This window comes from Pelecanus crispus, chromosome 5, assembly GCF_030463565.1.
Source record: "Pelecanus crispus isolate bPelCri1 chromosome 5, bPelCri1.pri, whole genome shotgun sequence".
Taxonomy (NCBI): domain Eukaryota; kingdom Metazoa; phylum Chordata; class Aves; order Pelecaniformes; family Pelecanidae; genus Pelecanus; species Pelecanus crispus.
This window is the reverse complement of record NC_134647.1, coordinates 76,886,910-76,906,551: the sequence shown is the minus strand read 5'-3', so window position 1 is coordinate 76,906,551 and position 19,642 is coordinate 76,886,910. Positions and strand designations below refer to the sequence as shown.

The 19,642-nt window shown below is 42.9% G+C and overlaps 1 protein-coding gene across 1 annotated transcript; it reads left to right on the top strand.

The window, feature by feature from the left end:
* Nucleotides 1-273: 273 nt before the first annotated feature.
* Nucleotides 274-15,124, top strand: MCOLN3 (mucolipin TRP cation channel 3). Its single transcript, XM_009477633.2, has 14 exons — nucleotides 274-293; nucleotides 1,329-1,558; nucleotides 4,884-5,051; nucleotides 5,581-5,734; nucleotides 6,217-6,301; nucleotides 6,382-6,478; nucleotides 7,093-7,192; nucleotides 9,215-9,327; nucleotides 9,409-9,558; nucleotides 11,518-11,619; nucleotides 11,731-11,853; nucleotides 12,421-12,627; nucleotides 12,997-13,126; nucleotides 14,805-15,124. The coding sequence occupies exons 2-14, from the start codon at nucleotides 1,331-1,333 to the stop codon at nucleotides 14,822-14,824; spliced, it is 1,677 nt and encodes a 558-aa protein (XP_009475908.2). The 5' UTR covers nucleotides 274-293; nucleotides 1,329-1,330; the 3' UTR covers nucleotides 14,825-15,124.
* Nucleotides 15,125-19,642: the final 4,518 nt, after the last annotated feature.

Below are 19,642 nucleotides of genomic sequence, written 5' to 3'. Positions count from 1 at the left end.
TGACTGGCTGTAAAAACGATGAATAGAAACTGTGGCATACTGTATCCCGCAGGCCAATGGAGACCTGATAAAACAGGCGCTGAATTTTTTTATTTTTTTTTTTTTTTTAAAGCATATTTATGGGCCTATTCTTAGTGTTAAAGTGCTGATTCAAAACTTTTCTTGCCTTCTCTGACAGCTGGGGGAAATCGAAGGTCTTGAATCGTATCTGAAAACAGACTTGCGTTCTGGTGTGTGCAGTGGCTGTTCGAGGAGAGTGGATGAGATCCATGCATTTTAAAAAATTAATCCTGGTGATGATTTTTTTTTCTTTGAGTTATATAAGAAACTTTTCTTATGCAAATTAAAAATAATTTGTCTAATATGGCACATTTTTAAATTTATTCACAACCTAGGCTGTCTCCTCTGTTCTTAATATCAACAGTCTTTTATCTGAAATAAATATTCCTGGCTACTTCTGAAGTACTTTATAAAGCATTTATAAAATGTTTGGGAGTCAGTGAAGTTAGTAACAGACTACCATCTAAACATGTTGAATACTGTAGAGAGTAACGTCTCAAACTGCGTTTATAGGGTTCCCTTTTAATCTTTCCCCTCATACTCATCTAGAACATGAGGCTCTTCGGCTAATCACGATGCTTGAATACAATTACCTTTTGGTCTCTTTGTCTGGTTCATGATCACCGTTGGTTTGCATTCAGTCTTTTACGGCTGAAGAAACAGATATAATCTTGCTAAATGACAACTCAGTGCGCTCAGGTAATTTATCTGAATTGCAATTTGGCATGCTGGGTCTCCATTTCCAAGAGCAAACAATGCTAATACTAACGTCTAAGAAAAATGCCGTCTGTCTTGGAAATTCCATTTCTTTCAAGGACTGGACAGCAGGCTGACAGCAGGGGAAAATACTAGCTACAGAAGTAGGTAAGTTTTCCAGAAGAGTGAACGCTCATGAGAGGCTTTTGGTACTCTTCTGGACACAGGAGGAAATGAGTCAGGATGTCTTGCAAATATGATGTTGCTGGCAAGTGAGAGAGGAAGATGTTTTCAGCAAGTGACTCCATAATTCCAAAGGGACAGAAATTCCATTATTAAATACGTGTCCTGACAGCGTATCTGCAAATTTAAGAGCTTCCTCAAACTTTTCTTTGGGTTCTGCAGAACATGTGCAATATTATGAGGAAGGTCTTAAATCCAGTGTACTGTGCAAGTGCCTTTCACAGAAGACGAACATCTTTGGAGTCCAGGTTGTCAGTGCAGACTGATCTGACGCTGCTGTATCCAGGCTTGCGTGTTTTCCAGCTGACGTGGACTTCTTTTCATTTCAGAAATGGAAAACCCTGAAGTGGCTGTGAGCAGCTGCAGTGCTCACGATGATGAAAACCTTTGCAGCTACAAACAACACCTGTCAGTATCACAGGAGGGGCTTTTGGAAGACCAGCTTAGAAGGAAGTTAAAATTCTTCTTCATGAACCCGTGTGAGAAATTCTGGGCCCGGGGCAGGAAGCCTTGGAAACTTGGGATTCAGCTACTCAAAATAGCAATGGTTACTATTCAGGTGAGTAACTAGGGAAGCAGGGACTCTTCTTAGCTCATGGGAATTCAAATAAGGAGTGCAGGTGACAAATGCTATTCTTGGTATGGTGCAGAGACCAGGAGAGGATAGACTGCAAAACTGTCTTAGTTGCATATATGTGGTTTAGATCTCAGATGGCATAATGTTTTCCTAAAACTATTGACTGAAAGATAGCTTTCCTAAGAGGGAGATGAAAGGAACCATGTTTAAGGGCTCTACTTTACTTTTTACTTTTTTTTTTTCCCCTTTCCCTTTCCCCCCCACCCCAAAGGATGGCATCCTTACACATCTGTTCCCCCCAATACCTTCTTCACTCTGAGTGTGTTTGTGTTTGAGGGCAGGAACAGTCACTTATGTTTCAATATCACAGTGATAAGAACAGAAATTGGTAGCTTTTTCATGATGTTTGCTTATGCCTTGCGTATGATGTACAAACTCTTGTATTGAAAAAACCAGGAATTTTGCCCTGCTCTTCCTCTCACCCATCCTTGCACCATAAATTTCATAGGACACATTTATCTTCTGCCTAAACTGCAACTGTTTGTCTCAAAGTTCTGTGGTTAAGGAGGAAGGTCTTTCATAAAATCTAACACCTCAGATGATGATCCTTCAGAGTTGCCCACATATGATTTACATTTATAGTGGTGTCAGTGCTATGACAATACAAGTATGGAGAAGAATGTTTACAAGTATGGAGAAGAATGCACCCACAAGTGCTGAAAGAGCTGGCAGATGTTATTGCTAAGCCACTCTCCATCATCTTTGAAAGGTCATGGAGAACAGGAGACGTGCCTGAGGACTGGAGGAAAGCTAGTGTCACTCCAATCTTCAAAAAGGGCAAGAAGGAGGATCCAGGAAACTACAGGCCAGTCAGCCTCACCTCCATCCCTGGAAAGGTGATGGAACAGCTCATTCTGGATGTCATCTATAAGCATGTGGAGGAAAAGAAGGTTATCAGGAGTAGTCAACATGGATTCACCAAGGGGAAATCATGCTTGACCAATCTGATAGCCCTCTATGATGGCATGACTGGCTGGGTAGATGAGGGGAGTGCAGTGGATGTTGTCTACCTTGACTTCAGCAAGGCTTCTGACGCTGTCTCCCACAACATCCTCACGCTAAGCTCAGGAACTGTGGGTTAGACGAGTGGACAGTGAGATGGATTGAGAGCTGGTGGAATGGCTGAGCTCAGAGGCTTGTGATGAGCGGCGCAGAGTCCAGCTGGAGGCCAGTAGCCAGCGGTGTTCCCCAGGGGTCAGTACTGGGTCCAGTCTTGTTCACCTTATTCATCAGTGACCTGGATGAAGGGACAGTGTGTACCCTCAGCAAGTTTGCTGATGATACAGAACTGGGAGGAGTGGCTGATACACCAGAAGGCTGTGGTGCCGTTCAGCAAGACCTGGACAGGCTAGAGAGTTGGGCAGGGAGGAACCTAATGAAGGTTAGCAACGGCAAGTGTAGGGTCCTGCACCTAGGGAGGAATAGCCCCATGCACCAGTACAGGTTAGGGGTTGACCTGCTGGAAGGCAGCTCTGCAGAGAAGGACCTGGGCGTCCTGGTGGACAAGAAGTTAACCATGAGCCAGTGATGTGCCCTTCAGCCAAGAAGGCCAGTGGTATCCTGGGATGTGTTTGGAAGTGTGTGGCCAGCAGGTTGAGGGAGGTTATCCTCCCCCTCTACTCCACCCTGGTGAGGCGACATCTGGAGTACTGCGTCCCGTTCTGGGCTCCCCAGCTCAAGAAAGACAAGGAACTACCGGAGAGAGTCCAGTGGAGGGCTACAAAGATGATGAGGGGACTGGAGCATCTCTCTTATGAGGAAAGGCTGAGTGCTGGGTCTGTTGAGCCTGGAGGTGACTGAGAGGGGATCTTATCAACGCTTACAAATATCTTAAGGGCAGGCGTCAGGAGGATGGGGCCAGACTCTTTCCAGTCATGCCCAGTGACAGGATAAGGGGCAATGGGCACAAACTGAAACACAGGAAATTCCAGCTGAATATGAGGAAAAACTTCATTACTTTGAGGGTGGCAGGGCACTGGAACAGGCTGCCCAGAGAGGCCGTAGAGTCTCCTTCTCTGGGGATATTCAAAACCCACCTGGACACAATGCGGTGCAACCTGCTCCAGGTGAAGCTGCTTTAGCAGGGGGTTGGACCAGCCGATCTCCAGAGGTCCCTTCCAACCCCAACCATTCTCTGATTCTGTTTTCCATGGTTGCATGAATGATGGGACAAACTGCAGGAATAATAATTCTTTTGCTGCACATCTGGCAGTATGTTTGTATCCCTTACTTACCGCTTTAGTTTGAAATGTATCATCATCCTCTGATTGTCATCTGTCCCATTCTGCAGTTAAAAACAAAATTTGATGGTGGAATAACCTAAATAAGAAAGAAACTAATGCTCATTTAGCCTTTTCGGAGAAAATCTGCTAGTAGGTAATTCAATCTTAGCACTGCTGATTGCTGGTGTATTCCTGTGTGCCTAGCACACCGAGCTTGCCTACAGAGCATTTTAGTATCTCTGTAACTGACTTACCCTTATCAAAACCTACATATCCAGTTTGCATCGTGGCAATAAAACTAATCTGTAGACTACTGATTCAGACTTATCTCTGATGAGTTTCTTCACAATAGTCCTGACACTAGATTTGAAACAATAGTCACTAAAGAGAATTGCAAGCTCCCACAAGCAATACATCACAGTCTTCTAGAAACCTTTTCCAGGCTGGATAGTAGCTAGCAGGGTTTTATGCTCACTTTTCATGAACAACTGCAATATATTTTTTAATAGCTTCAGAGGTTATCCTGTTACAAGCACAGTTTTGATGAGTTATTCTCAAAGCGCCTTTCACCCAAACCTGAGGGAAGGTTGTTTATTTTTCTGAGTTGTCCTCAATTTGCCTTTCCTGCACTGCAGTAAGGACTTCAAAGTGGGGTCTGGTTAAGTCCTGTCCTGCCTTTTTGGCTGAGGCACACTGATATTCCCCAAGGCAAGTCATATTAATGTCAGGCTGAACTAACAAAGCATGTGTAACAGCGTATGGGTAGCTTGAATTTGAGACGGTATCCTTTTCTTTGTAAAAACGCAAGTCCGTGGCCAAGACGCTGGTAAACATGTTAAAGGAACATTCTTGAAACCCATTGTTTCCTAAAGTCAAACTTTCTTTTGACCAGCTGTGAAATGGAGTGGCCTGCATCTAAGTGCCGTGTCTACTTGTTGACAAGAGGCTGTTTGCAGGACAGGATTTGCATGTTAATGCAAATGCCAACTTTGTCTTTGAACAGGAAATATCAATGTCTTTTTCAGCTGGTGGTTTTTGGATTGAGCAATCAAATGGTGGTTGCCTTCAAAGAAGAGAACACTGTTGCATTCAAACATCTCTTCTTGAAAGGATACATGGACAGAATGGATGATACGTATGCTGTATACACACAAACAGATGTCTATGACCAGATATTCTTTGCAATAAACCAGGTAAGGATTGTCGCTGCAATGTGTGCAATACATATGCTCTTTACCTGGGTACTTTTTCTTCTTCCACCTTCCCTGATGGTGTCTGAAATTGAACTTCTGTGCCAGTTGCTTAAGACTAGAATGTCGACTTGTTCAGGTTTTCTGTCGTTGCTAGAGCATTATACTTGTGGCGACATCCTTAAACCTAATCAATATACTAATTCTGCACTAAATGCAGGCCTTGGATTTGAGCCAGAGTGCTTCGCCAATAAAAATTAGGCTTTCTAGTAAGGATTGTAAAGAGAAAAAAATAAGCAAAAAGGTATTTAGATCCAAATCCTGCACTTACTGGTTTTGTTGAATACCTTAAAGTATTTGAGGACTCAGCTGTAGTGTGGTGTAGGTTTCCGAGTTCTTTAGGTGACCATTTAAATAAAAAAGATGGGTTATGGCACAGATCCAGACACTTCTGGGTTGGGTTTGTTTTTTTTCAGAGACTAACAGTTTTGGTGCCATCTAAGTTGGTTTGTCTGTCTGTTCTGAACTTCAGTACTTACAGCTGCCCAACATCTCTGTTGGAAACCATGCTTATGAGAAGAGGGGAACAGAAGAGACAACTCTGGCTGTGTGTCAGCAGTTCTACAAGCGAGGAACCATCTGTCCTGGAAATGATACCTTTGATATAGACCCAGAGATTGTGACTGGTAATGAACCTAATCTATTGTATCAGTTCTTTGGGAGGAGGGACCCTACGTTTATGATGAATTCTTATAAACATCCAGTATTGTATGGTCCTATCAAACGATTTATATTGAACTTACTAGCAGCCAAAACTGGCAAGAAAACTACTGTGTAACTAACCTCTAGCCCTCACCTCCAAGATAACAGTCCTTTACGTCTACTGCCACAAAACAACTGATGAGCCGTTAGCACTGATGACCATCTAATACAAGGATTTGGGGCTAATTTCAGGAGCCTTCCCTATGAATTCATGATGAATAACTTGGCTGGTTCAGGGAAGCCAATATATTTGTCAGCTAACTTCCCAAATGACTCCTCGCTTAAGCGTGCTATCTTGCCTGGTGTAGTCAACAGCTCTTTCCAGCCTCGGGAGTGGGAAAGGCAGATTACAGTTAAAGAGCGTGATAACCCATGAGATATTGTTGTGAGTACTTATCCATTGCAGACTGCTTGTACATTGAGCCAATGACGCTGTTAGACAACACAACAGTGGGAAAGCACAATTTGAATTTCACTCTGGATTTCCACAGGTGAGGAGGAATCGGCACCTCCTGTATTGGGGTATTCGTGCATTTTCCCTGTGAAAAGCTAATATAAAGCTCTATTGCAGACTGGTGATGGTGCAGCTCATGTTCAATCTGAAGGCAATCAACCTCCAGACTGTTCGTCACCACGAGCTCCCCGACTGTTACGATTTCACTCTGACGGTACGTGGAAGCCTGCCGCTTGTCTTTCTGTTCAAAACAAGCAATCGTTCTTGCTGGGTTTACCATGCACAGTCAATGCAGATGTTTTCTGAAGAGTGTTGGGCACCACTGGCTGGTCCCCAGCGGTTCTGGGTTACTCTGTCATGGCTTAGTGTACCCTGTAAATATCCACCGGTTGTGACTGTGGGAGGGTAAGCTTTGAGTGCTCGTGATGTGGTCCTGAAGCACTTGCTTGGCTTACAGCCTTTTGTGCTCTAATCCATCTGAAGTATAATGAAAGCATAAACCTATTCTCTTTAGAGAGATGCTTCTCAGAAAGGTGGTTTTCAGATCATAGAGGAACGAGGCTGTGGTTTAAAAGAATTTCACCTAGTATCTAGTTGATCAAGCAGTTTGTGGCAAATACATGGTTCACCAGATTTGTCTTTCACTTTGACAGCATTTATTTGAATAAACTGGAATTACCTTAAGGTTAGACTAGTTTCATAACTTCTCGCCTAAGAGAATTATTCTGAATCATTATGCAAGCTTAGCAATACAGTATGCTATGTACGTAATGGTTTAACTTTAGAAAGACATGCACTTTTTGTTTTGTTTTGTTTTTGTTAATACAGATACTGTTTGATAATAAAGCACATAGTGGAAGAATTAAAATAAGTCTAGACAACGACATAGCGATCAGGGAATGTAAAGACTGGCATGTTTCTGGATCAAGTAAGTGACATAAATGTGTTCAAATTTTCATGTTAAACTTTTGCCACACCTGCACAATGTTTGTTAACCTTTTTCTTTACTAAAAGATGAGGTGCTATTGACATACATTCTCTAGTGGGTGCGCTCTAAATCCCGATTTTCTAAGGAATTGTTGTTCTTCAACCTCTGATCTGAAATCCCGGGAACCCAGCCCCACACTTAGCAGTTCTCAACCCTTGCACCACTGATGCTGTCAAACCAAAATTTTTCCACACCTCACTGCGCATCCTTCTAGTTTTGGCTACTGAACTTACACTGCTCGTTGCTTAAGGTAGGGCTGTGAACCATTCTTCTAGCACCAGGCAACAGAAGGACACATGATAGTGGTGGAAAGCTGAAACTGATTCACTCTTATTTCAGGCCGTAGCACCAGGAAAGATAAGGAAGCACTGTTGCTAAGGCTTGCTAGAGTGGAATGGCTAAAACCACTTCTTACTGCTGCTTAAATGTTTGGCCTGAATTTGGGTGTAACTGTATGCACATAACTGCACAGTATGGTTAAATTATCTTAAATAGTTACTCACAAGAGCACCCTTTGTTGGCAGCTATTGGGTCTGGTCAAAACATTGTCTGAGATCTTTTTTGATTAGCAAAAATAATCTCTTTGAAAGTCAGCAGCTTTCCAGGATTCTAAATTCTCCTTATTTTTAAAATTTTTTCCTGAAGTAAGCAATAGGATGAATCAGGTCCATTTTTCTACTTTGCCACTTTCCCCTTTGCTATGCCTATGTTAGGAAATGAAGAGCTGGTAATGAAAAAAGATGAGTTTTTTTTTTTTTAAAGATCCAGATTGGAATTAATTTGGGGAAATTTAATGAGATGCATCACAGACTACAAAACATCACTTATGCAAACACATATTCCACAAAACACTGTATATGAACTAGCTTTTCTGGCTGCCATCTTATGAATGCACACCAGATGGCATGCTACCTCTCACAGATTGCTCATGCAGCAGTACAATAAGGTTTTGATACCAGGCTTCTGTAATAATCCACATTTGGTATCTATATAGATTGCCTCTATAACAGTTTTCAAAATCATCTCCTGGAGTACCCTGTATTATTTTCTGAAAGCCAAGAAAAAATACAAAGGTAATGATTGCAACTGGACAACAGCAAGTTGTTGCTGGTCTGGACTACACTGCAAAACCAACTTAAATGGCAACAGTACATGTGTTAGTGACTTTGGTATAAGCAAGAAGTAGGTGGGCTTTTTCTGAGTAGTGCAGTTTGTGAGGTCAAGTAGAACTTCGGTATCCTGTTTTGGAGAATTGCTGCATCTTCTTGCAGATTTTTAGCATTAATTTGTTTCAATTTTTTTCTCAAACAATCAGTCTTTTAGCATTAAAAATCTAATCCTTTACGGTCTCATCTAGTTTCAGCTGTATGATAGGTGTAAAAACCAAAAAGAGGTCTAGTGGTAGATTTGGTGCAAAATTTGACCTTAGTTGATCAAGAATGTGAATTTTAGTAACATAAGAGGAACGCATGTCTAGCTCAATGTTGGTCTTGGCTAGCTGAGCAGCAGTGCAAATTATCTGCACCGCTCTAGGACAGAAAACCTATCTGACAGTCAAATACTGGTCTGGAAGAGAAGATACATACTGTAAAGTTCCTAGTTTTTGGGGTTTTTTTTTTTTTGACAAGTTCTGTCACTCCAAAGGCCGTTCTAGTGCTTGTAAAATGGACAACACCCACCTCTAATTCTGCAGGCCTGTAAGAAGCACTTGTGCTCTGGTATATTTTTGATGTGGTGTCAACCTTCCTAAATTAACTGAAGTGGTATCTGTAGTGCAGATGCACTTGTGTCTCTCATGAAAATATGTCAGATAAACTTTTTTGGGGAAAAATGCTAAGAATTTTCTTAATTCAGTTGTATAGACATAGTTAACATCAAAACTTGATTCTTAATTCAATACTCAAGATGGTCAACAAGATGAAATGCAGCTGATTATAAACATGTACATTTTTGTTCTTGCAGTACAGAAGAACACTCATTACATGATGATCTTCGATGCTTTTGTTATATTGACTTGTCTGGCCTCATTGATCCTTTGCACACGATCAGTGGTTAAAGGAATTCGGCTCCAAAGGGTGGGTATAACTCTTTCCTTGGAAAGTCTTCATGTCTTGTGTAAGTCTGATTAGCTTTTTTTCTTTCCTCCTTTTCCCTAGGAATTTGTAAGCTTTTTCCTATATTATTATAAGAAAGAAGTATCTTTCAGTGATCAAATGGAGTTTGTCAACGGGTGGTACATCCTGATTATGGTTAGTGATGTCTTAACTATTGTTGGATCAACTCTAAAGATGGAGATACAAGCCAAGGTAAGCTTTTTACACTGTCAGGTGGAAGCAAAACTGTTTCTGTCCCACCTAGATTTAAATGTCTCGGAAGACTTTAGTCTGGTCACACTTGATTCTGAGTGGCATGAAATTTTAAAACTCTATCCTCTCCTCTGGAATTGTAACTGAGATGTGTTGTTTCCAACTGCGGGATTTAAAAACTCCAAATATCACTAGATATTATAGTTCTAATTATCTGTGCTCCTTTGTGACCCCAAGGAGTAAAATGAACTTCATCTCTGAAAGTTTAAGACTGTTGACTTCCTCTCTTCCCCATTTAGGACCAGTTATATTTGCTTATTTGATGGGTGTTTTTAAATTTAGCATTTAACTTTCTGTTGCCCGTTTAACAAGTGTTTAACTAGCACAGAGACTCTCTCCTTAAACATCACCTTGCTGCTTTCCCAGTTTCTGGTTTCCAGCATGTACATAACAGTAAGCCACAGCCAGGTTCCAGGCCTTCAATTTCTAAAATAAACTTGATCTAGGAAAAAAAAGTCTTTTAAAAACATATTACATGCAGCCAGAATTAGGAAGAAAAATTATTACAGCATGCTATCCTGAAGCACTCTAATATTCAGATAATGTTGTTGTTCACCAAATCTGTAGCAGACTTTGAAGTGTGACATTGCAACACAACAGACTTTGGACAGTAATGACGAAAGGATACGTCTGAAATCCAGCTGGTGACAGCTTGACTATCATAAACGCCCTGTACAAATTGCCCTATCTTACCTTAGGAACTATAAACTCAGTTCTTAGGAGTAGAAAGAAGCTATGAGGAAGTTGGCTAAGATAAGAGATAACTCCATCCTGCTTTGGGAGAAGTGAAGATGAGAACAAGATTGGAGTAAGAGCTTGCATTTGGGATTCTGGTATCTTATATATATAAATACATCTATTTATATAAACTTCTCTTCTAAGAGAGTATTTTACTAAAGCTCTTCTCTACAGGTACATTTAACTTTGTTTTACAAGCCTTGTGGACCGTAATAACAAGGTCTTGTTCCATGTTACTGTGTGAAAGTTAATGGCTGAGTAACAAGGTCACATTAAAGTGGCCTAAATTTGTTTTTCTCAAGCTGTAAATGAGGTTATGCCAATATAAAAGATTAGCCAACTCTTAGAGGAATAAAACCAGAAAATAGTGAAAACTTATTCAAGTAAGCTGTCATGATGCATTTCAGAGTAGAGCTGCAGTTCAGGGAACAGGGTATATGCTACCTTGGATGAAAACAGCCCAGTATGTATGGGTGGAAAAAAAACAGTGAAGTGCCAATGAAATATAAATGAAGTTCTGGTTAGAATTAATTAGAAGCTGATTAGTCGTCTCCTTGATAACTTTCTACACCTCACAGTTCCTGGCTAGCTAACAAGATCCTCCTTGGCATTTATCTAAGCTCTGCTGACAAGTCATGCTATTTTTTAAAAATTGCTTTGCCTACGTACTGGCAGAACCTTCTTCGCTCTGCGGTTCTAAAGTCTGTCTGTTGGGGTGCAGTGGAGAGATTCCCAAGTTGTTCTGGGGAATCTGTCGAGGCAGATTCCAGAAGCAGTTGCCGCAGGTCTGGATGCAGCATAAAAATGTTTGCAGTGCCACTGCAGGTCTTGGTGAGCCAGGTTCAGAGAGGGTGTCTCTGCACCTGCACTGCAGCTGCGCTCCTGGCCTTGCACACGAAGCTTGTCTTGTCAGAATCTATTTTCCAAACAGCCATATGTAAAGACATGTGAAATGATTTACACTCGAAAGTGCCCTTGCTCTTTGGTAGGACTTCTGCTCTCTAATGCATATTGCCGCCAAACTAATTTTTAATGGGAGACATTGCCAAGGAAAACAATGTTTCTTAACAGATCTTTGTAGTAATGAGAGTTGCAATTTAGAACCTGTCAGTTGTTATAATACTTGATATTTTTTGTTTCTTTTTTTCTTCCTTTTTTTAGAGTCTGTCAAGTTATGATGTCTGTAGCATACTCCTAGGAACATCCACTATGCTTGTGTGGCTTGGAGTCATTCGCTACCTAGGTTTCTTTCAGAAGTATAATGTAAGGATCTCCTGGGATCTCCGTGCTGTTGGTATTTATTCTGTTTGTTGCTATAAGAGGACTGGAAGAAATGCCTGGTTGAATTCTAACTGTTTGCATTGCTTTGTGCAGCTTCTTATCCTAACACTGCGAGCAGCATTACCCAATGTAATGAGGTTCTGCTGTTGTGCTGCTATGATCTACCTGGGCTATTGTTTCTGTGGATGGATTGTGCTGGGACCATACCACGTGAAGGTAACATACTTAACATGAAAAAAGACAACTTGCATAACAGAATGGATTCCAAACAAATGAGAGATTACTACTGTTGTCTTCTAAGTTTCCATGTCAAGGCTTCCCTTAATATAAAAATAGTGCATCTTCAACATGATGCTGCTCTCTTTGAGGAGTCTGACTTCCATGACTCAATCAGACTTTCCTCAAGTTATGAAAGCTCTGAGTCAGAAGTGGAAGCTGCTGTGACTCCCAATCACATGCTGGTATTTTGAGAAATAATTTTCATCTTGCAGAACACCAGTGTTAGACTAAAGCTTCGGAGACTTTATCCTTATCCCTTTTAAAAGTTAAATTGGCTTACCTGCAGGAGTTTACAGGTAAATGAATTGGATGTGTGTGTGTACAGAAGGTGGCAAACTTTGCTCATTCCTCAAACGTTTTACTGTTTGCACCTTGCACACCCTGGGCGTACAAAGAGATCCAAGGCAGCCAGTCAACAGCTGTGTATCTTCTTCATGTTATGTACAGTCTTTGGATCCAAATAAAGCGGCGACGGATGTCCCTGTCTTCTTCCCTCCTCTCTAGTTTCGCTCTCTGAATATGGTTTCCGAATGTCTTTTTTCATTGATCAATGGAGATGACATGTTTGCCACCTTTGCAAAAATGCAGCAGAAAAGTTACTTGGTTTGGTTATTCAGTAGGATCTACCTCTACTCCTTCATCAGTCTGTTCATCTATATGGTTCTGAGTCTCTTCATTGCACTCATTACAGATACGTATGAAACTGTCAAGGTAAGCATGAACTCTTACTCTTTGTTTGGAATAAAAATGCAAGATTGGTGCCATCAAGACTTTCATCTCCCTCAATATTTTGACTTGCAGTGCATGCCAATTTAAACAATAAATGTAATGGCTACTTTTGAGGGTACAAAGTGATGACAAGAGGTTTTTAGTCCTTCCCTACTTCAGTTTTCTTCCAAGCCTATCTGATTTCCTGCCCCAATGGAAGATAAATATCTACTAAAAAGCAGTAATTTCATATTCAGGTCTCTGAATCTTCTAAATTCAGGCTTAAGCAATGCCTGAAAAGTGGTCTGGGGACGATTTGGGTTACCGTGTGGTTTTGCTCTGCTAAAGGTTTAACTAAATATCATTTTTTAGCACTACCAGCAAGATGGCTTTCCAGAGACAGAACTTCAGAGATTTGTATCACAGTGCAAAGACTTACCAAACTCTGGCAGGTACAGGTTAGAGGATGAGAGTTCTGTATCTCCCTTCTGTTGTTGTAATGGTATGTACCTACGTTGAAATTATACATTAATGTATATGCAAAAGCAACACACCACAAAACGTCCCTGGTATAATGTTTATGAAGAGTACTTAAATTTGGGGAAGTGGAGGGGGAAAAAAACCCACAAAAATCTCAAACTATTTCTAATGCTCTAGAATGGAGTGCTTCAGTGAAATGTCTGCAGCCAACAAACTCCTTAGGAGACATGAGGGAACTTTTAAATTAAGAATTACTTAACATATGAAAAATAGTACAGAAAGTTAGATAATATATACAGTAATTGAGGAACCCGTATGTATAATGCGCAAGCATTAACACTTCCTGTACTTACTGCAGTAGTCAGGACTTAGTGAACTCATTCAGTGTCGTCTTTTTAATGATACCTGCTGCAGTAAGGTGTCTTAAATGGTAGCAGGCCCAAAACTTCGGGAGAAGATCAGCTTGCCAAGGTTGTAAGATAGCATGCAGTTTAAGATATAATCACAGCACTTGGAAAAGGATTGCCTAACTTCCACTATAGAGAGCTTAATGCTTCAGTTATTTGAAGTTTTGTTTCTTCAGGAATACTGATTGCAGGTTACGTGGTTTATGTTTAACCTGGCTGGCAGCAACTCTGAGTCTTGCTTGCTGAAGGGTCCCTTGGTGGGGGAGCCTTAAAATATTTGCAGCTTGATTTAAAAGATCAAAGGCATTTGCAGCTCCTTGGTATTGGCCTTTGCTGGTGTGCTATATTGTTATACGCCAGACAGAATATATTTCTGAGGGGGAGGAGAAGGGGGCGTGTTTTGGAGGAGGCAGAGAACAGAGCCTGCAGTCAGATGGTCCAGAGCGGAGAGCCGCTGTTCTGACTGAATGCCTTTCTTGAAAGGGAAGTGTGGGATGAAGCAGAGCAGGGCATCTTACTCCTGGGTAAAGGGCACTGAAATGTTAATATTTCCTTTTCTGCACACACCTCTCAGTTGAACCAGGCAAGAAACCCAATGCAAGGTGGGACAGGGTGGGGATGTAATACTTCTCCCACTGACTTGGAGGTGGGGACCAGGACTCCAGAAGAGCACTGGAAAAGGAAAACTTGGTCACTCTCAAGCAGCTTGTTCTTCAGGAGCATTGGGCAGCCAGCGGTGCCCTGGACACAAACAGAGCTGTAGGCATTTAAGTGCCTGGTTTCAGAGCCTTGTTTCCTGAACTGATTACCTACTCTTTAATGATTTCACCCTGGTCCAAGATGTCTTGATCCACACGCGTGCCTCATGCTGTGCATGCTAGTGTTACAAACTGGAAATAGCGTGTTTCTTTCCCTAGAAGCTAGACCCGGGGCTGACTTTGCAGTTGCCTGCAAATACTGGACATTGCTCCTTTAGCTCAGTACTGTGGCCTTCGGTTTTACTTTGAAACAAATGATCTGTAGGAATAAATAAGTATCTCAAATGGGATATTGAGTTACCAGTTCCATAGCTTCTGCTCTTTAAACAGTCATACGGTCCTACAGCACACACAAGGCTTCTCTTAATTCTTTCACATGTTCAAAATATTTCATGGTGGTTCATAGCAGCTTGTTATCAGAGTATGTCAAATTAGTAATTACATAGTTCAGATGCATTTTTAAGGCCCCCTGTACAATGAAAGTATTATTCTGACGCATGCACCTGACAACTTTTTTCCCCCCTCTCCTGTACAGGTACTAGTGAACATATTTAATGGATTCTGGGAGTGTATCATGGAGGCTTTAAAGCAACACACATTGCAAGAACTGGACAGTGGAGCTGGTGGAAAACCTTATACCTAAAGCCTGAATTTGCTTTTCTCAAAACCCAGTGTAAGCCTGTGGCAGAAGCTTGTGATAAACTTACAGTCTTTCTGATTAGGCACTCTCACTGCTAGTTCGGGGGTTTGTTTTTTTATTAGACTCGTTCTATTTGTTTCCTCAGTTAAATTGTGCTAGAATGCAAAGGGCATTAAAAAGCTGTCTCTGTTCAGAGACTTGGCTAGATTATTTGAGTAGACTAGAAATGCAGTAACTTTCAACTGTAAGTAGAAACAGTGCCGGACAACTGCAACTTTGAACACCACCCCAGCGCTCAGTACTGCAGCCGTTATCTAGCTGTGGCTGACCCAGCACTGAATGAATGAAAGCTCACGCTAGAGCCCGTAGCATTTTTTGTTCATCTACATTCATAGTAAAAATAAACTAAAACTATGAAATTTGGTGTAACTTGTTCTGGAGACATTACAGTGTATTGAAGCACAAGCCATACAAATATGGCTGAGAGCATAAACTAAATAGTTCTATAAACATAAATGCCACTTAATGTAAGTGGCAGTCTCTTCTCAGAGGGGCCAGGGATATGCCAGGCCCAAACTGAAGTTTGAGGGGTGAGCTGAGTGGAGAAATGTAGATGTTCTCCTATATCCAGCACTGGGTAGGACCAGTTACAGCCTTCAGCTTCGCAGTGTGGCTGGCCTTATGTTTTTAAAGGTCAGACAAAAGCACTTTCAAAATATCTATTTTTTTATTTGAAATCTTCCTCTGGTACACAAGTCTGTAAACCCGAAGTCTAAACTAAGTTAAATACATATGTATTGAATAGATAAGTCTCTCAGAGCCATATCTCTCCACGCTTTAGAAACTGGACGTTTCCTACCAACCGAATAACGTGGTACTGTCAGCAGCTGTCTGAAACATTAGATCTTTTAAAAGTTCAGTTCTGACAACTTAGTTTATCTACTTTGTTGATTGTGGTACCATTTAACGGATGCCTTATTTTCTATAGTCTATTCACTCTGGGAGCGGAATAGAAAACCAAAGGGAAGCATATTTTAGATAACTTGCATTTGTGAGCAACAATCCTGTAGGTATGTGTGACAATGTATGATGCTGTGCACAAAGGTGGAGGACACTAAACATGTTCTGTCTGAATGTTTACACATTGTAAATGTGCTACAATAAACACTTCCAGCTGCAGTAAGTATTGGGTGTGTCGGTATTCATCTTGAGAATAAGTATGTTGCCCTCCATAAGTATGGAGCTCTTTTTAGTATGGAGCTCTTTTTTTTTTTTTTTTTTTTTTTTTTAATAGCAATATGCAATTTCTGGCATGAAACAGTGTGTCGAGTGCGTGAACTTGCATTTCCTGTAGTCAGGATAGTTCCTGTGGACTCTGGTGAGGACCTGTTCCCAGTCTGATCCTGTTTAACAGCTTTTCAGAGTTTGCCATAGAAACAAATAAGCAAGTGTTAAACCTTACACTGAAAACGCTCTTGTACATTACATGGAATTCAAATTCAGCAAAGGCAAACCAAATGCAAGGTGTAGGCAGAACAGATTATTCACAGTATCTGAAAGTTGCCTGTATTGAGGTCCTTGTCTTCCAACAGTCATGTAAGATTGAAAACTTTCAAAGCTTTTCAAGGAGATTCAAGGCAATCTTGCCTCAAAAAGCAAATATTAAGTGACCATGTTTTCTGTTGACACATTAAACTCTTAATGGATCTTTGACAACACGCAATATATAATGTGCACATCACTACTGTATAACATAGTTTGTGCAAGGAATTCTGACAAGGATGGCAAGCACTTCAAGATCACTGAAATGCAGGGGCTGACTTCTTAGCAAGGCTTTTTCATACAGAGTTAAGAGAAAGCTAAGATTAATAACTTGCCTAAAATGCAGGTGCATTTTGTAAACAGTTATGGAATACTTTGTTTGCCAATACAGTTATAAGGCAAGTAGTAGTCTCATTTCATTTAGAAATGGGGCAGAGCACATGCTTCATCACTGTAAATATGAAATTGGCAACAAATTTCAAGAAAATTTGACAGAGCTCTAAAATATCAAATTCTTACAAAGTTTTATAGAAGCAGGGAGAAATCACGTTAGTAGAATCCTGCAGTACGAGCATAAGGCAAGGAAAGCTACAATGGGTGACCCCAGAGCAGGAAAAGATACCGTGCATAGATTCTTTGAATTCCTAATAGGAGAAATCTTCCACTGAAGACTGGTTTCTGTTGCCTGAAGAGCAAACTTCACTGTGAAGTTTGTTTTGCAGTGAAATCCCTGTTAGAGTCTTTAAGTAACGACCCGTGCTTGCGCTACAGCTAAAAAGTCCATCAACTGAGACGCAGAAATTCATTAGAAAACCACGCTCTGTTACTTCTGCTGGACTACACAGCTTTTAATTCAGCATTGCTGGCAGCTGTGGGGGCTTGGGGAGGAAAGAGTTGATGAAAGGCAACTTGCCTTCAGACAGTAACGGGCAGGGTCACAGTGGGAAGCCAGAGGGGAAGGGCTACCTTAAATTAGGAGAAGGATGCGTAAAGCAAAGGATAGGATGGGAAGGGAGGAAAAGAAGGGACAACTGTGTGTAAAATTTTCAGAAATGCGTATTTCTGGCCATGGGTGCAGGCTGTTATATGGGGGAAAGACGAACAGTACCCTGACAAGGTACAGGCTTACACCTGCTCAAAATGTCCAGTTCTGCCTGGAAAAATAAACACTGCTTGTATTACACATCTGATATCTACCTACATTTTGTTTTTTAAGAAACCCATGTATTGTTCTCCTTGGTAGTGCTGCTGGCAATCTAAGTGCTTGCTGTCCAGGTGTCTGACCTGCTTGATCCTTGGTGTTCAGGGTCTTCATCTGCCCAAGTATTACTTGGCTCACCTGAGCAGCAGCCAGTCCGTGCTGTGTTCTCCAGCCTCTGAGATGCATCTGAGATGCAGCGCAGCGCTGCCAGGAGATCTGTGGCCGCTGCTGTTGTGTTGTATGCGCGGTGGGGCTTTTTAATCTTATTTTGTGTCAATATATGATGTGCTGGTTATGGCCTTGCGGAGCCAAGAAGTGTGACAGCGATCTTGTTCTAAAAAAAAAAAAAAACCAAAACCCTCCCAACTTCAGCAGTATCAGTGATCTCAACATTAGCAATGCTAGTAACACATCTGAAGTGCATCCTGGAGACATAGGTATCTTTATGCTGATACAATCAAGGTGGCACAGATAGAACAGTAAAATGCAGGTAGGGAGAGCAAAGCAGCAGATAAAGCATCAGATAAACTCATTATGCTGAAAAATGCCATCCTAAGGAAAACAGGGCTTTCAGTGCTGTCCAGGAGGGTGTGGAGGGCTAAGAGAGTTCTGATTCTCACTGCGGTCTGGAAAGAGTTGCCTGAAAAATACCGATAGTCAGTATTTCCTCATGAAAACAAGTCGCAGGGTGCTAAACTCGGGTAACAGCTGTTTTCATACCAAGGCTCATTTCAATGCCGATGTTTTGCATAAGCCCAGGTAGTGAGAACTTCTTGTTTTCAGCAGGGCTCAGATCTCTTAACAGAATGAAGTTACGCCGAGGGGAAGAGAGAGGTGGGGGCCATGCTCTTTTTGAAGTACCAATTTCCATGTTGGATGGAAGCGTATTCTCAAGTAAACAGTGTGCCTGCAAAAGAAGAAGTCAAATCCAGACGCCGCTCGTACCTTTCTGATAAAAACATGTGTAAAGGCATAATTTCTCTCTGGCAAGTGGGGGGGGGGGGGAACCAGATGCTGCTGTAAAAGACCAAACCTGTGATTGCATCTGTCGGGGGCACCTTGCTGCCTGAGGCAGTAGCCAGCACCAGGTGCTTCAGAGGACGCCTTAAGAAAACTTTCACGCCTGAGCTGACATAATGCTCCTGCAGCTGATTTTGAGTAACCGCGCACAGATGTTTGCCTGGGCTTTTGCTCCTTCTTCTCCCTTAAACAGCGCGACCGTAAGCAAACACAGCAGCATCCGAGAGGGTGAAGCAAGAGCCCGGCGCTGCCCATCCCCGCCGTGCGGGCAGGTAGAAGGCGCCCGGCTGCTGCAAGGAAGCCTCTCGAAGCCTTCATTCTGCTCTGAGCACCCTAATTTGGAGCCACCACCTTCAACCACATCCTCTGAGGAGCCGAGTACCCTTGCAGCTTTGCAAAACGAGCGGCTCCCTCGCAGCCACTCCGAACCCCCCGCCTTCCCTGCGCCTTGTCTGCTTGCCGACACCAGCAACTACCGAGCTCGCTTCACCGGGCCGGGGGGGGGCTGGGAGGGGGCCGGGGGGGCCCGGCCCGCCCGGGCGGGCGCAGGGCACGTGGCCGGCGGGGCGGCCTCCTCCCCCCGGGCCCCATAAAGGCGGCGCGGCCGGCGGGGCGGGACGGGACGGGGCTCGCTGGCGGGGCAGGACGGGGCGCCGGCTCCCCCTCCCCACCCAGCCACCGAGGGCTGCCGGAGCCCCGCGGCCCCATGGAGATCTCCCTCAAGTACCTGCCCGGCGGGCGGGCCGCCGCCAGCGGGTGAGCGGGGCGGGGGCGGGCGCTGCCCGCTCGGGTCGCGGCGGGGTGCGGGGGGGTGCGGGCGCTCCCTCGCCGAGCGCAGCGGGGCGGGCCCGGGGCGCGGCGATAGCGGCGGGGAGGAGCGCTCCCGCTATCGCGACCTGCGGCGGCCGCTCAAGAGGCGGAGGGGCTGCCCCGGCCCCGCGCTGGGGGCTCGGTGGGTCCGCCCGCCCGG

What these genes read in the sequence shown, in the direction of transcription:
- MCOLN3 (XM_009477633.2), top strand. Translation starts at nt 1,331, where the DNA reads ATGGAAAACCCTGAAGTGGCTGTGAGCAGCTGCAGTGCTCACGATGAT. An exon ending in TTCACTCTGGATTTCCACAG is followed by an intron (nt 6,302 to 6,381) that starts GTGAGGAGGAAT and finishes GCTCTATTGCAG; the next exon opens with ACTGGTGATGGTGCAGCTCA. An exon ending in ATACGTATGAAACTGTCAAG is followed by an intron (nt 12,628 to 12,996) that starts GTAAGCATGAAC and finishes ATCATTTTTTAG; the next exon opens with CACTACCAGCAAGATGGCTT.